The sequence below is a fragment of the Vigna unguiculata genome, chromosome 10 (genome assembly GCF_004118075.2).
Source record: "Vigna unguiculata cultivar IT97K-499-35 chromosome 10, ASM411807v1, whole genome shotgun sequence".
NCBI lineage: Eukaryota > Viridiplantae > Streptophyta > Magnoliopsida > Fabales > Fabaceae > Vigna > Vigna unguiculata.
Window position 1 is genome coordinate 36,431,395 of NC_040288.1, and position 16,226 is coordinate 36,447,620.

A 16,226-nucleotide genomic window follows, 5' to 3' on the forward strand; every position below is an offset into this window, starting at 1 on the left:
ATAGTCTAGCCACTTGAACAAAAAACAAAATATGACAGTTAAAAAAAAAAAACATGTTATTTACAAGAGAAATACCTCATTTTTTTTAATATTTTCTGGATTATTGGTTTAAATTTACTAAAGTTTAAATCTTTACGAGTGTCTTACTTTAATTAAATAATTTTCCCTTGATTTTCAGAGAATTTTATTTAATTATAAGGTACCTGACAAAAAGATTATATTAAAAAAATGTATTATGGTTTACCACTGCTAAGTCAATGATTATGTTTCTGATTTTCCTTTACTAAATAAATTTTGTAGCATATAATGTCTCTATTTGTGTGCAGACAAAACGAGTGGTCAATAATGGTACGCGTGTCAATATTCTTCAATTATCTTTTGTCGTTTCGGTTTTTTGTAAACCACGAATTGTGATATGTGTGTGAGAGGACCCCAAAATTAAATAAGTGAAATTCATGTGCTGCTGGTAATTCATTTCGTCCCTTTTAGTTTAAATAAGTTGTTACAATATTTATTTGAATAAAACAAAATGAATTATTTGTCTGTTATTAGTTAAAATAATATACAAACTTAGCTGTCTAACTTCTTGTTAGAACTCATCATGCTAGTCGTTAAAATTTATTAACTAATCCAACATGTCTGTTAAGATTTCTTAATTTCTTTGCTACTTTTAATAAAAAGAGCACAAAAATAGAAAATGTCAAATGCTTCTCATGACAATAAAGAATCAATGGACAACAAGAGAGCCTTAGTTAAACAAATGCTTCTCTCTCCTTTACTCTATTTTCTCACTTTTTCCTTTTATTAGTATTTGCACTTATTCATATTTGTTAAAATATATAAAAAAAAACTCATTTCTAATTTTTAACAAGGTTTTGTTGTTTTTGTTAAGGTTTTATTACTTATGTAGGAGACATGTGACTCGTTAATTAAAATGACAAAAAAAAATAAAGGATAAAGTAGTAATTGAGTTAATTACGAGCAAATTTTTTTATAATAACTGATATTTGATGAACCTAATTAAATAATATATTTTTTTTATCTTAAATTTATGAAATAAGAGAAGATAAAATAGTGTGTCAAATGAGATCCATTCCCTTTAATATAGGTTTTATGAAGAATAAAGAATTTGAGGTATCATATATTTCTTAAAAATAAGTTTTAAGTCTAACTTAAAATCACAAAACCGGTATATAAGGTGAGATTTGCACCTCACTTATATACTATTAAATTTCTTTATCTCTAGTTGATGTAGAACTTGTTACAGAAATCACAATTTTTTTCTTAAAAAAGTATCTCGAAAGATAGACGGAAAAATAAAATTTAAATTATATTTGATCTTGAGTCTTAAATTTCTTATTTATCTTATTTAAGACTAAGTGTTTGGAGTTGTTTTTTAACAATTAAAGATAAATTTAAAATTACAGATAGATATCATAGGCATAGGAAACAAATGTTGAGAAATTACTATTGATATAGAATTTAGGCACACAATAATTTGCAATTCTATACTTTGCTGCTATATATATGGTTCCTGAATAATGGTGTATGCTATTATTTGGTAGCAGCAGCATGTGAAACAGTGATGTTATTCAACTCCAGAAGCAATCAAGCTGAGGTACTCTATAAATATGTTCTTCACCACTCTCCTCATCAAACTTTGCAATCCATGAACTTTTTCTTCTTTTCTTCACATAATCTTCTCTAACCCCACTTCTCTTATCACTTCCATCATTCATGCAAATCCTTGAAACTTCCATGCCATCTTTTCCTCTTATATGCCATCTTAACCCTTTTTTATCACAAACCACATGCTTTGCCACTACTATCACTGATCTTTTCATACTAACATCTACCAATTTGAGCAACCTTGTGTAGTTCTCATCCCTGCAATCAACTACAAAGAAATCAATGTTGTCATAGAGAGATAGAAGCTTTGAGGGGTCTTCTGTTCTAAATTCTACTTGTTGTTCAAGACCTGAGTTGATGATAACTTGTTTTGATTCATGAAGCAGTGACTTAGGGATAATACACACCAATCTTCCACCACTTTGTCTTGCAGCAACTGCCAGAGCTATGGTATATAGCGACACACAACAACTCACTTCCACTATCACTTTCGCTTTCATTCCTGCTGCTAATGCTGATATAAGTTCATTGTTTCCAGGATTTTTTTCAACTCTCCAATTCCCATCTTTTCTTTTTTGATTCTCGCACTGTCAAATTATCACACATAATACTCCTCAAAATCTTTTAATACATTCTGCTAAAGTTATTTTATAAAATTTTAACTTTTACAAAACTATCTTGTAATATAATATTTAAATTTTTTTTATATAATATAAATTGCTGCGAATCTCAATATGTAACCTTTGTATCATTTCAAGAACTAAAATCTTTTTAAAATTGCTGTGAATAATCCAAGTTAAATTAACATCCTTTGTTTGTTAGACAGTGATGACAAAGGATGTTAATTCATAAATTTAATGTCTTAAAAATTTAGATTAAAATTGATATAAATTTTTATTTTCCTGGATCATACTATACACATAAAGAACCCCCTGAAAATAAACCATAAAAAAATACTTATGCTTCAAAATTAGAGATTTTACTGATCAAACCAACGAACAAAAGTTAAGACAAATCCGTTACCCAAAATAAAGGATTATTCTATGTTTTTTTGTTATTATATATATTTGCTACTCCTGAGTGAAATTTCTTCTCAAGATTGATCTACATCCATCTGAGAACAATATAATTTATATGAACATTAACAAATAGAAGCAAGTAATTCATAATCCCTTATAGATATTTAATTCAAACAATGGAAAATGAACAATGAAACAGCATATTGCTACAGAACTTAAAAAAAATGTTATATATAATATTTTAGATCATTATGTCTCAACTAATCTTTACACAATATATGTAAAACTAAGATTCTTATTAATGATATTCATTATTCATCTTTCGTGTGTAGATTGATCGAGAACAAATAATTCCTCAGTTGGTTGTTTTACACAATTTTTTGATAAAAAAGACAAGGAAAAGAATTGTGAAGCACATTGGATAGACCAGAAGACAAGACCACCTTGATTGAATTGATTCATAAAATAAAAAAAATAAAAAAAGAGAGATGAATATATATGTACCAGTTGAAGGGTATCAAGGTATGCCATTGAAGCAGATTTTGAAGACCATTCCATCATGAAAACCAAAAAGATAATCTACAAAAAAAAGGTATATTATTGCGCAGAAACTATTCACAAGTGAAACTTATGAATAGTTGATTAAGGTAATAAGGATATAAGAAAGTGATGCAAACGAGGTCGAGAAGCTCGGAAACTCGTTTGCTTGATGTGGTTTTGTTGTTTTGGTTTTGGTTTTGTATAATGTTAATGTTATTTTTTGTGGCTGTGGGAGTTATTTTTATATATGGAAATAGAAGAGAAAAGAAGTGGTCAAAGCGTGGAACAATACAACGTAGGGAAGGGAGTTTCAGTTGCAACTTCCATGCATTTATTTTAAAGGAGCAAAAATATTTTGACTACTAAATTTTGATACTTTCTTTTATAATATGAAATGTGATATTTTAAGTGATTTTAAAATATTAAGAATGAAAAATTACTAAGAAAATATCACGTAAAATTATAAGAAAAAGTTGTCAAAATTTAATAATAAAAAAACATTTTCATTTTAAAATTTGTGAATCTAAACCAACATATTTTCACTCGGTGCATCACTTCCTTTATCACTTTCAATATGTCATGTAATTTTTGTACTCAGAAAATATAAATAATTAGGACAAAGAAATAAGATTATTTATTATTATTCTTATTACTATTAATATTATTATAACAACTTTAATCAAACTAATCCTTAAACATTAATGAACAAAAAAAGAACTATTAAAAGTGGATACTGATTTTTTGTTTTTTTGCTAAAATTTAGTTGTTAGTAAAGTTAACGTATATTACACCAGTACTATGTTAATCCTAAAAATAAAGATAGAAAGAAACTTGATATTAATTAATATATAACGTAATCTCTAGTACTATTAAATCAATTTTTATGTGCAAATGTACATGATTCACCTTATTACTATTATCTTACGCATTATTAATCTTAATCTGGTCTATGTTATATTCTTAATTCGGTTCCCTGCATACACAAGGGTCAAATAAAGAATGCATGAGAGATAAAAGGTAGCTGAGAATAAATCAATAACGTTTATGAAGCCCACTTTACTAATTTTTTTATGTGTAGAAAAAAATCATTATATATGTAAGAAATAAATCAGAGGTTTAACCTATTTTTTTATACATACCGAATAAATATATTTACGATAAATTAAGGATACAAAAATAATAAGAAAGTTTTAAAATAAGTCATTATGTCTTATAATTAGCAGCGTAAAAAAATACTTTTTACTCATTATTTTAAATTGTTGTTTTACTACAATCTACTTAAAAATCATCAAGGGGATGTAGCTCATATGGTAGAGCGCTCGCTTCGCATGCGAGAGGTACGGGGTTCGATTCCCCGCATCTCCACTTTTATGATATTTTACCCTTTTAATTTTTCTGCTTTATGAAACCTTCCAAAATATAAAAAAGCTTATTGGGTCTGTTACTTGAAAAAAAAAACACTTATAAGTTCTGTTACTTGATATTGGGTCTGTTACTTGAAAAAAAAAAAAAAACTTATAGGTTCTGTTACTTGAAAAAAAAAACATAGATTAGTGTCAAATGGATAATTAGAATAAAATAAATCAAAAAAAGAAATGATTTTGAAAAACAAAAACTCCATTGACTGAACTGGCTTTAGTTTTTGCTAAGTGGTTCGTTTCCATAAGTCTTTTTTTTTTTTTTTTCTTATACATCTGAATCGTGCAAAGGGTCTTGAGCTATAACAGATTGTTAATGTTTATCTAACTACTGCTAAATGAATGACTAATGGTTATATTTCTATTATCTAACTTATTATTTTTCCTTTTTAACTCTATTGTATATCCGATACCATTTTCTTCTTCCTCCCAAATAAAAGAAAAACATGAGAATAGAGATAATAACCATGAAGAACCTTTAATCAATGTATTAGAAAATGGAGTTAAATTTTCATCGAAATAAAATTGAAAATAACTTATGTACACAAGAAAGGTGTATAACTTTTGAGGTTATATATGTAGATTATATTCTTACCTCTGAAGTATGAACCAAGTCCAAGCCTTCTTTAATAGAGGGAAAGAAACTCTCTTAAGGGTAGAGTAGTTCTTAAAGGTCCAACTAAAGTGAAATGTTTGCTAGAAATTGAGTAGGGAATGGTTATTTGAGTTTCCATAATTTTTTGGCTACTTTTTAAGTAGGTTAAAATTAAGCTGCAGTGATGGAAGGAGAATAATGATAAGATTGAGTAGAAGTGATAACCACTAAAGAACAGGGAAGGAAAAAGGTAAAATAAATTGCGAGTTACCAAAAAGACGAAGACTTGATTAAATGGATATAAATGCTTAGATTAAGCGAAAATTGGGAATTATTAGTTGATAATAATCATTTTTTAAAAAATCAAAATCAAAATCAAAAGGTGAATTTGATATTACTTTCAAATTGTGTCAGAAAGTATTACTATATCTAACATTTAATGTGTGATTCCCTCAAGAAAATAAAAAAGGAAAATCGGAATATTAACGATATGCAAACGTTAAAAGAAATATCTTAGTAAAATCATTACAAAATTAAATTAATTGTTTCATAAGTGTTCAAAATAATATTTCATTCATAACGTTGGTTATTGATAAATTTAATCGAAAGCGTAGTCGTCAATAAATGTAGAAAATGATAAAGGATACGAAAGAATCACTGTTATGTTAAAGAAAATGTGAGGTAGAAATTCGATTTTTCTATAAACATGTAGAAGTAAGGTTAAGATATTGAGATTAGATTAAAATGAAATGCTTCGATAAAAAAAAAACTTTAGTATTTAGAAGATTAAAGAGATGGCTCCATGATTGAAGAGGTGGTTGCATAATCGAAGATGACTTATATATTAAGAAGAAAATTATTAATTAGAAAAAAAAAAAAAAGGAGTACATGATTGGAGACATTGGCATGAATGTGAAAGTTACAACCTTAAAGTGAATGTATCTTACATTAATGATGACAAATAGAGTTTCAACAAGATATATGGTAGAAATAATGTAGATTTGTAAATTACATTAATGAGGATAAATGGAGCTTCAACAAAATATAATATATGAATTATGTAGAATAATAATATATCTAGGATTTGCATGTAAAATTTGAGGAAGGAAAAACAAAAATTGCATTCTAATTACGTCAAAAATAAAAATGGAAAATAAATTGTTCACCAGTATTTATATTTTCATATACAAATCATTATTATTCTTAGTAATTTCTATTGTATATTATTTTATCTCTTCATTTCAATTTTGACATAGTGTTTTATTATTACGTTAATATTTGAATTCGTATTATCTTTAATATAAACTTCTTTATATTCATTATATTTCATCTTGTTTTAAATTAGTTCTAAGAATTTCAGTTCTACTATTCACTTTCTTTTAATATTTACAAATTTTATTTTCAATACATGAGTTTTGTAAGTATATTTGTTTTAATAGTCAAATATCTTTTATGAGAAGAAGTTTTAAAGTGATACTATCTTAATTAAATTGATTCATTGATATTTTTAATTTTAATAATTTGTAAGAAGTTTAAGAGTATATTTCATCAGTTTTCTTTAATCCATTCAAATCAAAAGTGCTTTTAGAGTTGCCGGCAAAAAAAAAAAAAAATCCACAAAACTTATTTACTTTTTACGAGAAAATTATTTTGGATTTTAATCACCACAAATTTCATCATGAAAAACAGTATCATTAATTCAGTAATAAACGAGTAGAATTAAATTACATGAGAAAAAATAACCAAGGGCAGGAGCATAAGCCTGAGATCCTAGTAAAAAACTACAGTCTTCTTCCTCAAGGTATAAAGAATGGAATAATTAATGAAAAGGGTTGAAATTAAAATTGTGAATGAGGGATGCTTTCTACCTTTCCCATGCAACTGCCTCAATTTCTGATTGTGCACTTCTGTATAGCTCTAGCCTCCTTGCCAGGGATGTACGGCGCTGCATGATTGCTGGGTCCTCATTTAGAAGTGAAGCTAGTTGTTTTCCCTACAAAAACAATATCATTTTCATATCACACCATTCATTGGATTCACACGCTTTAAGAAACTCACCTCCCTTTTCCCCAATTCTGTAAAGAAATGATCCAGTAAGCTGCGCTTGGCCTCACGCACTTGACAATAAACTACGGACTTGGGAATGGTATTCCTCAGGGTCCCACATACCATGTTCACATAGGACAACACAGTAGTAGCTGTTCATATTTAAGCAAATGAGGAATCTTAGTAAAGGGAAAAGGAAAACAATGCCTCTAATTTCATCAACATATATATGTTGGGTCATGTGTTCATCGTGTCAAATATGTTAAGTTCTTTTACTTCCAATGCTTACCAATTCGACGAAGATAAGCATCATTATATCTGTCGAAAAGTGAATGACTTGGATTTCCACCCTTTTCTGCGTCTTGGGGAAGTTTACGGAAAAATTCAACAGTCAAATAGCCATACTCCATCTCCACCAAAAGCAGAGTTGCTCTCTTACTTTCTTCTCTCATCCTCTCCAACGAATCAACAGCTGCACTTCCCAGTTCTACCTTCAAGCTCGGATACTGCTTTAATTCCTACAACCAAAGGAAAACTGCTTCCATTGAAACACTTGAAAATATACTAAACTATAATATCGAGCTAAATTACTTTAAGTCATCTTCAGGCTTAACACGTTGAGAACTATAGGCATATACACAATAATTAATATGCGACTTACCATTGTCTCACTCATGGATTTATGAATCAAATCCTTCAAAATTCCGTGAACCTGAATGCATTATAAAAGTAAGGTGTTAAGAAGTACATAGTTCAACATAAAAAGAAATGTTTCTCAGTTTTCCAAAAGTGATTATCAATTCTCCTTAAATATAGTAGTCCAGAGAATAAAATCATACGAGACTTTCTAACTCTTCCAAAGGAAAGAAATGAACTTTCCTTACGCCTAAGTAATGTCAGTATCAATCTGATATTTTGGTTACTCGTGTAAAATTTTACATGGAGAAAGAAATCAGCCACAATTTTCTAATACAATTTCTTTAGGAGAACATGTTACGAGTCGCACCTTAAAGCAACGTATTTATAATATTTGTATAAAAATATATTATACCGCATCAACCGCTGCTTCAGCGGGCCCCCTAACTAATACCAAGCAAGATTCGATAAGGCGTCGGTATCCTTGCTCTGGAGCTATGAGATGAGGTTGATAACCATCTGCCTCAGTTATTAGTTTCCGCACATTGTCCATTGATAAATGTTTGTCAAACTGCAGCCGTTTTAAAGATGCTGGAAATTGATTATCAAATACTTGGTAAATTTTCTCTCCACCAGGCCGTCTGTGGACATTCAATCATCTCCAAGGTCAAATCGGATCTGTCTGATTTCATAGTTACATGTAATTCAATATATAAACCAAATAACACGGCAAAAAAAGGACATACATGCCATCAAGATGATCTTTAAATATCTGATCAAAAGTTCGACAGATTTCCATTATCATGTACAACTTCCCCTGCAAATAGCGAAAGAGCATTAATTGTTCCTGTATTTATAAATTGAAATGGTAGAAGGGGAGGGGGGGAAATAAGAATAACCTAATAATGAAGGCAAGTACTTATAAGAAGACTACAGTTGTTTTACACGCATAATCTACTGTTAGGGGTGAGGTGAAGAAACTGACATACTCCAGTATCAGCAGCAATAGGTTTGCCAATACGGTTCAATTCTGTCTCCAATTCAATGATAGTCTTGTTAATGAGTGACTGTAGGCCTGGGATCCGAGACTTGATGACAGTTTCCAAATGCTGAAAATTTAAGCACGTATTTATCGTAACATAAAAAAACACTAATGAACTAAACAATTTCGAAACAATCATTTACACCCGAAAGCCAATTTCATCGATTGAATTTCAAATTTCAAGTAATAGATGCACAGCTCAGCATACCTTGGATAGCACCTTTCCTAGATGCACAGAGCCCATTCTGGAAGCAAGATGTCTATATTCTGGGGTATTAGCAAAATACTCGTTTTCTCTTTTCCGAGCAGCAATCATATCAACTTGTTTATTGATATCAGCTTGGGAGCGGTTAACAACACCAATCCAAGGGAAGTTTAGCTTATATGCTTTCCCTTCAAGGATCTAGAAAAATTAAAAGGGACAAAGGAAGCCGCGTTATGAGCTTCCCAAATATGATTCCAGTAAATTAATCATAAGAAAGAAAAAAGAAAGTTAAAAAGGAAATCCCAACTCCTAAGAAACGGTTGTTTGAATGATTCTTAAGTTTTACGACAGTTGTTGAGACATGTATGAATACGTATAAGCCAAAACATAACAATGAGGCTAAATATGAACAATATATAAACCCCATCCTTCATTCCGCGGGATAGATATTCAAGTATCTGTTAGGACCAAAAGGACTTTATTCGTTCCTGGGTTTATTAAATTTCCAGAAAACAAGAATAAAAAGGAGGCTACTCCTTTTACACTGGAAACTATCCAGTTTGTAACCAACCAACGGCCTCCATCTATAAACAACTTAAACCGCTAACTAAGTCTTACATTAACAAATAGGTTAAAGACTGAAATGGGTTTAATTCCTATTTTTACCTCTCTTCACATTCAACTTCCTATTGGTATCTTGTAGTTGCTGAGGTCTAACAACATCCAACATAAAGGAAACACTGCCTTTATCTTTTATACTGTTAGAAAATAATTCTAGAAGAATTCAGGAAACGAGCGTGATAGAAAATAATTCTATTAAAGTGAATCACCACATGTCAAGTGATACTGTGAGTGTGGACGGGCCAAAAAATTCGAAAGTGAGAATACCAATTTACTTATGCGAGATTGTGATGCAGCAATTAGTTATATAAAATCTTAATGGAAGATTTTGCTTCTGTAGTTGCTATAGCTGGATAGCACCACTCTTCTTTCATTGTAATGAACACATATACATATATAACTTAATCTGTCTTATTTATTGTCATTTTATATTCTTATTTGACTTGACAATGTTACATTCTCTGAAACTACAAAATAACTCTCCCCGTGCCAAATTCCTGGTGAAAGGATGCCAAGAGGGAAAATTTTTGCCTAAGGCAAACCATGCCAAATTCTGTATTGAGAGGGTCAAGAGAGTGCTTACCTCCGTCGCATCAGTACCCTTGTCCATAAGATCAATCTTTGTCAAAACGCCGAATGTCCTTTCCCCTGAAAATTTAAACTTGTTCCATTAGCAAGCATTGTCAAACCGCATGGTAATCTAACCATCTAGTTAGTTACTCGTAAAAATGAGTTTCAACTCACGTGGAGGGCAAGTGACATTGAGCAATTGACAAATCAAGAAGCACAAAAGTGAGAACAAAAAGTTAAAAATTTGATGCTCTGTAAAGAAGGCAAGCGTAGAAACTTAAAGAAGCCAAGCTACTGGATCTCTCAAACACATTAACCTGTCTAACCGTCTGCTTATAAGTTGTAGTTCCAAACCTTGAAAAAGAAATTATACATGCAGTTAATTTGGTTTCAACAAAATTGAATTCACCTATCCAATTGACAAATATTACAAGTCAAGCAAATTTGAACTTGACATTCTGAATAAATATGAGAATTTATTTTGCTGCAACAATTGATTAGTCTTCTACATATTGTGTTTTGCAGCAAATATTACGAACCGTCTGAGTTTTTATTTTGAACGTCTTTTTTGCTTTCAGCTTCAGCTGTTTGATTAAATTATTTGATACGAATTAGCATCAACTAACAAATTCTCACTGTTTTGTCACCGAAAAATTATGTTCAGCATCTTACCTTTAGGATCTACTTCACGGGAAATCTTAATTGCATCTGAGGTTGCAAGGTCTTGATTGGCAGGAGATATTGCCAAGATGATGCTATTTGGCTGCAACAGGTGATCAGTTTCAGAATTACTTTGAATAACATCGTCAGGAAGTTTAGCTAACACCAGTGGAGCTCATGCATCAAAATAATTAAACTACGAAGAAGCATTTAACGTCAGTAAGAGAGCTCAATACAGATACTGGATCAGGATGGGTCACTAAATTGAATAGAGTTCATGAGTATTAAATATTTAAAATGGTGTTTTAATACAACCTCTAAAGATTGCATTTAAATTTTTTATCTCACAGCAAATAAATGTTCCCATATGCTTCAAGACCTTTCTCGTATGCACGCATATTCATCATTTCATTGTATACAGAAATTATTACCTTTTCAATATAACTCCGAACCATATTTTCAATGTCTTGCACAATGCTATCTGGCTGACCATCTGCAATATACCCCAGAAAGCTTTATTGCCATTAGACTCCATATTTGTAATATAATGGTTCTCGGAAATTTACAGGTCAATCTTAGAAACTACCAACAGCGACTTTAGTAAGTCCCGGAAGATCAACCAGCGTCAGATTCACAACTGTCAAGTGAACAAATTCAATGCATGAAATGAGTGCCTAAATAATAATATCTATATAAAAAATAACAACAAACACAAGCATTTGTTTGTTGTAGCCAAGTAAAAACGTCTCTGCTCTAGGCGATTGATTCTGTGACACTTGTTTAAAAGAGGCTTTAAAAACATCTTATATGTCTCCATTCACTAAATGTTATCTGTAATCATTTTACACATCATTCTATTTATTTACTTATCTATGATAAGGACCTAAATTTAATTTGTAAAGAGTAATTTCTTATAATCCAGATGGAGCCTCTCTGTCACTGAGGTGGGACTGTGAGGCCACGGTGGCGACTACTGGTTGAGTTTCAGTGGCAAACCGATGCCGTATTAGATGTCGATTTGAAAGACCAGCCTGCGCTGACACCGCACACCCGTCTCATTGGTGTCCGAGAAGAAGTAGTTTGGTGGAACAGGCACCGGAAGGTGGACCAATTCAGCAGCGTGGAAGTGGATGCGGTGGCACAGCAGAAGTGCCTCCAATCTCCTTGAGAGACCCGCTCCACCATCCCCACCGCCCTGCTCCTGATCTAGCTCCTCTAAGAAACTAGACCAGAAGACCGTTTACGGCTGAGAATGGAGATGCTTAAGAGGGGTTTTAAGGGTGTTCAGTGCCTTCCTGAACTTGGACTTCAAATAAAGTGATATGTGAAGTGATTCCAGATACATACTAGAAATAGTATGTAATATAATATTCATCTCGTTTTAAAAAAGGAATGGCAGTTATACCTTTAATATTATTAAGTTATTTGATAAAATCAAATTACCTAATACTATGGATATTCAATTAATAAAAAATGCTATGGGTATGAAAAGGGAAAAGATAAAATTGATACATATTCATTAAGAGCTAAACTTGAACATAATTGCCATTAATATGGCTTGTATTCTGCAGGAAATCATTGGTAAAATTCTTGTTTTATAAACCGGATGGAATCCACCAATCGGATAAAAAAGCTAATGAATCAGTTAATAAATCACAAAATTAACGTTCAAATCAATGAAAAAAAAAACTGAAATATCGGTTAAATATAGACAAAAAAACATTCAAAAAATAAAAAAAAAATATTTAATTCAATGTCTTCTTATTTATTCTTTAAATAAACCTATAACAAAAACTTTTCATTTTCGTTATTATTCTTAATGTAAAATTGTTACTATAAACAAATGATGACATATATTGCTAAAATTTATATTTTTAAGAATTTATAAAGTTATGTTTTACTTTTATAATACTTTATTTCTTTAATATTATAATTTGTTTAATATTATAATATGTATTATTAAATTATTATTATCTTATTAATATTAATTCAATAGAGATTAAATAATTAAGCATTAAATCGGTACACAATTGAATGGTAGACCTGTTTTCATTAAATCTTTAATTTGGATAAAAATTTCTGCTAATATTTGTATCTCACCATGAGGGGAATAGATACTCAGATGGATGGGCACAGATGAAATACCCTTGTTGCGTCCTGTTTCTCTATCGGTCTCGTCAGCAATCTCCTGCCTAACAGCAGCTACAGAACAATGCCAAATTAGTAACTTCACCAGAAACAGAAACATAAAGATCATAACAAAATTAAAAACTAGTAAATGCAAACTAATAGAAATGATCATATTCAACGTTTGATAAGCCCCTCCCCACGAAAGAGAACAATAGTTAACATACGCTTCTGCGAATCACAAGCAATAGTTGCTTTTTAAAAAAAATTAAGATGAAGTTGCTCGCTAATTGCTACCACACTGATATGAAAATGTTTGACGTATCAGAATACCAAATTCAGTAAATTTCTTCCTTGGAAGGTGCATAAATTCAGCATATTCTCTCCCTTCATCAATCTTATGAAGTTGCAAAACAAGAGGACGCCGAGTAACAATTCCTGCATAAAATAGTGGTTCGTTTATCCAGAAACTCGTCAAAGGGAGAGCGCAAGAAATGCAATCAGGAAATAACAGGCTCAATTACCAGATCCTCGTGGTAGAAAGTCCTTTCCCACAATACTCTCTAACACTGAAGATTTTCCAGAGCTCTGCAAATTAAAAGTATCGGAAAATTTTAAATTGTATATATTTATAACAACTACAAATATAAATGGTAACACTAAAGTTGATCACAAATAAATAATAATCAGCCAAGATATGTAAAGAAACGTGTAATTTAATTTTCTTTTGTTGCAAGCTCAATATAAGAAATGACAGAGAACTGAACCTCGAATTTAACAGTGTTACATTAAATGGATACAAGATACAACAAGCAACATATCAATAAACAAAATCCCAAGCGTCATAATACAATCAAATATACAAAATGAAAAGTGCATCTTGAATATTGATAATTGAAAAATTAAGTACAACTTATAAAATCAAAACGTGACATATTAATTCAAAACAATAACAAATTGAAAATGTGCTTTGTAGACCATTCATCCGTAACAGAGGTTTGCAATGTTATGAAATTTCCTTTTTCTATTCAAGATTACCTGGGGGAGGAGATTTGGGATCCCGTTATTAAAAAGTTCTATAGAAAGTTATCTTCCTTTCGTTGAAATATAAAATATTGTATTGGGAAGAGCGTTTGTGTTATTGAAACCTGATCTGATACGTACTTCTGTTCTTTAAGATTTCCACTAAGGTGAGAACGAAAATAAGTATTCAAGCATCATGTAGAAACCACAGTGCAACTTAAAACCTTAGTTTCACTTTAGCAAAGGCACATCTTACAGTTATCTATTGATACACAACTACATGATTGTCTTTAAAAGATATTTCCATAATAAGCTAAAAATAACTAATGATATGGTCATATTGATACACAACTACAATGTTAACCATAATTACAACAAAATCAATCACATGTGTTAACAATTTTCCACAAGATTAAAGATGGCGATGAAAATGTGAGTTTGACCTTCTAAAACCTTAGTTTCACTTGAACTAAGGCATCAACATCTCTACACAATTATCATTACTTACTAGCTTTTTGGTTTCAAAAAGACATTTCCACAACGAAATAAAAATCTCCAATGAGATTGTTATATCAATTTAAAAAGTACAATATTAAGGTAACTTTATGCAACTACAATTACAACCACAAGGATCGAAACAAAACTCTGGTCAGGACCACAGTTTAAATCCGTAGGTTCACTTGAACATAAATATCAACATCATTATATAACTGTAAACATTTATAAGTTTTATTAAAAAAATTCTATAAATTAAATTCCACCAATGAGATTATCATATCATATGCTAATTACACTGTAAGGTTTTTAGATTTTCTGCAACGAAATCATCACCACAATTACAACCATATCTGTTTTACAACTTTTCACTTTTCATTTCAAATGTTGCAACGAAATTGCTACTACAATGTAAAATCTTAAATTACCGAGAAAACTATCACAGCGTAACTATATATTTACTGTTTTCTTTTTAAAATAGATCTCCATAGTAATACAGCAATCAGCAATGCGATTATCACAGCGTAACTATATATTTACTGTTTTCCTTTTAAACTCAACTCCACAAGTTAATACACAAAATCACCCTGAAAAGTGGAAATGAATGGACAAAAACATTTTATGAAGAGGAAACATTGATTTGCGTGAACAAATGCAGAGTTGATAGAAACACAAAGGTACTAAAATGGTAGAATTTCAATCTCAATTCTTAACACATGAAAAGTTAAATAAAAATATTGCAGCAGAAGTACGATTCCTGAATTAGAAAAAATAGGAATAATAACAATCAATGCGATGAATAAGGCGTAGATTGTTAAGTGTTTTGCACCTGTCCTCCGACGACGGCGATGGACGGAAGGGCGTCCCAGAGAGTAGGCATGGCGCTTTCCTCGCCGTGATCACCGAGAGCAGTGCACGCTCTCTGAATTTTGTTCACCAACTGTATCAGATTCTCCATTGTAGAAGAGTTAGTTAAATCGGAGATTCTGAGTTAGACAGATGATTGAAGCGCCAAATTCAGAAAGAAGAAGGAAGAAGAATAGTAAGTTGAATCAACTTTCCGAACGAAGGTTTTGAAAAATTCCTTAACTGATTTCTGTTATGTGTCTATTCACCATTTTGCTCGTGTTCCGCTCTATTAACCAAGTGGATCTCATTTTCATCAACTAGCAAACAATTTTTATCACATTAATATAATATATATAATTTTGTGAAAATAGTAGTTGTATTAGAAAGTTATTTGATTGTTTTAAAATTAAGAAAAATTATTTAATTAAATAAATAAATATATTATTTTTTATTTATTGAAAAATAAAATTGTCTAATGTAACAAATGCAATAGTGTCAATTTACAATAATTGTGCTTTTAAGTAAAAAAAAACACTTTATATCATAATTATTAGTTATAATTTTTTGTAAAATAATATAACTAAATTATTCATTAGATTAGTTTAATTTACTAATTCTATTGTCAGCACCAAATTTGTTTAGGTGGAAGACTTGACTAAAAATTTATAAAACTAATAAAAGTCGCAAATTAAGTTACATAAGTTTTCTTATTAAAAATAAGATATAAAAGTCATAAAAAGAAAATATCAAA

The 16,226-nt window shown here is 30.5% G+C and overlaps 2 protein-coding genes and 1 non-coding gene across 3 annotated transcripts; 1 reads left to right on the forward strand and 2 right to left on the reverse strand.

Annotated features, from left to right (window-relative positions):
- Positions 1-1,456: 1,456 nt before the first annotated feature.
- Positions 1,457-3,377, reverse strand: LOC114167286. Its single transcript, XM_028052332.1, has 2 exons — positions 3,153-3,377; positions 1,457-2,216 (listed from the first exon to the last, which is right to left on the reverse strand). The coding sequence occupies exons 1-2, from the start codon at positions 3,207-3,209 to the stop codon at positions 1,593-1,595; spliced, it is 681 nt and encodes a 226-aa protein (XP_027908133.1). The 5' UTR covers positions 3,210-3,377; the 3' UTR covers positions 1,457-1,592.
- Positions 3,378-4,480: 1,103 nt separating this feature from the next.
- On the forward strand, positions 4,481-4,553 carry TRNAA-CGC. Its single transcript has one exon. It is a non-coding gene; the product is annotated as a tRNA-Ala (tRNA).
- A 2,362-nt stretch (positions 4,554-6,915) lies between these two features.
- Positions 6,916-15,719, reverse strand: LOC114167277 (dynamin-related protein 5A-like). Its single transcript, XM_028052318.1, has 16 exons — positions 15,456-15,719; positions 13,633-13,696; positions 13,442-13,546; positions 13,082-13,183; positions 11,568-11,618; positions 11,413-11,474; positions 10,994-11,084; positions 10,335-10,399; positions 9,134-9,328; positions 8,873-8,992; positions 8,630-8,700; positions 8,299-8,524; positions 7,909-7,959; positions 7,537-7,765; positions 7,260-7,399; positions 6,916-7,194 (listed from the first exon to the last, which is right to left on the reverse strand). Exons 1-16 carry the CDS (start codon positions 15,582-15,584, stop codon positions 7,066-7,068), a joined length of 1,830 nt encoding a protein of 609 aa, XP_027908119.1. The 5' UTR covers positions 15,585-15,719; the 3' UTR covers positions 6,916-7,065.
- Positions 15,720-16,226: the final 507 nt, after the last annotated feature.

Coding starts and splice junctions, on each gene's coding strand:
- LOC114167286 (XM_028052332.1), bottom strand. CDS start 3,209: ATGATGGAATGGTCTTCAAAATCTGCTTCAATGGCATACCTTGATACC. Junction 2,217..3,152: donor ACCTTGATACCCTTCAACTG/GTACATATATAT, acceptor ATAATTTGACAG/TGCGAGAATCAAAAAAGAAA.
- LOC114167277 (XM_028052318.1), bottom strand. CDS start 15,584: ATGGAGAATCTGATACAGTTGGTGAACAAAATTCAGAGAGCGTGCACT. Junction 13,184..13,441: donor GAAGAAATTTACTGAATTTG/GTATTCTGATAC, acceptor ATTGTTCTGTAG/CTGCTGTTAGGCAGGAGATT. Junction 11,619..13,081: donor GAGTATCTATTCCCCTCATG/GTGAGATACAAA, acceptor TTCACTTGACAG/TTGTGAATCTGACGCTGGTT.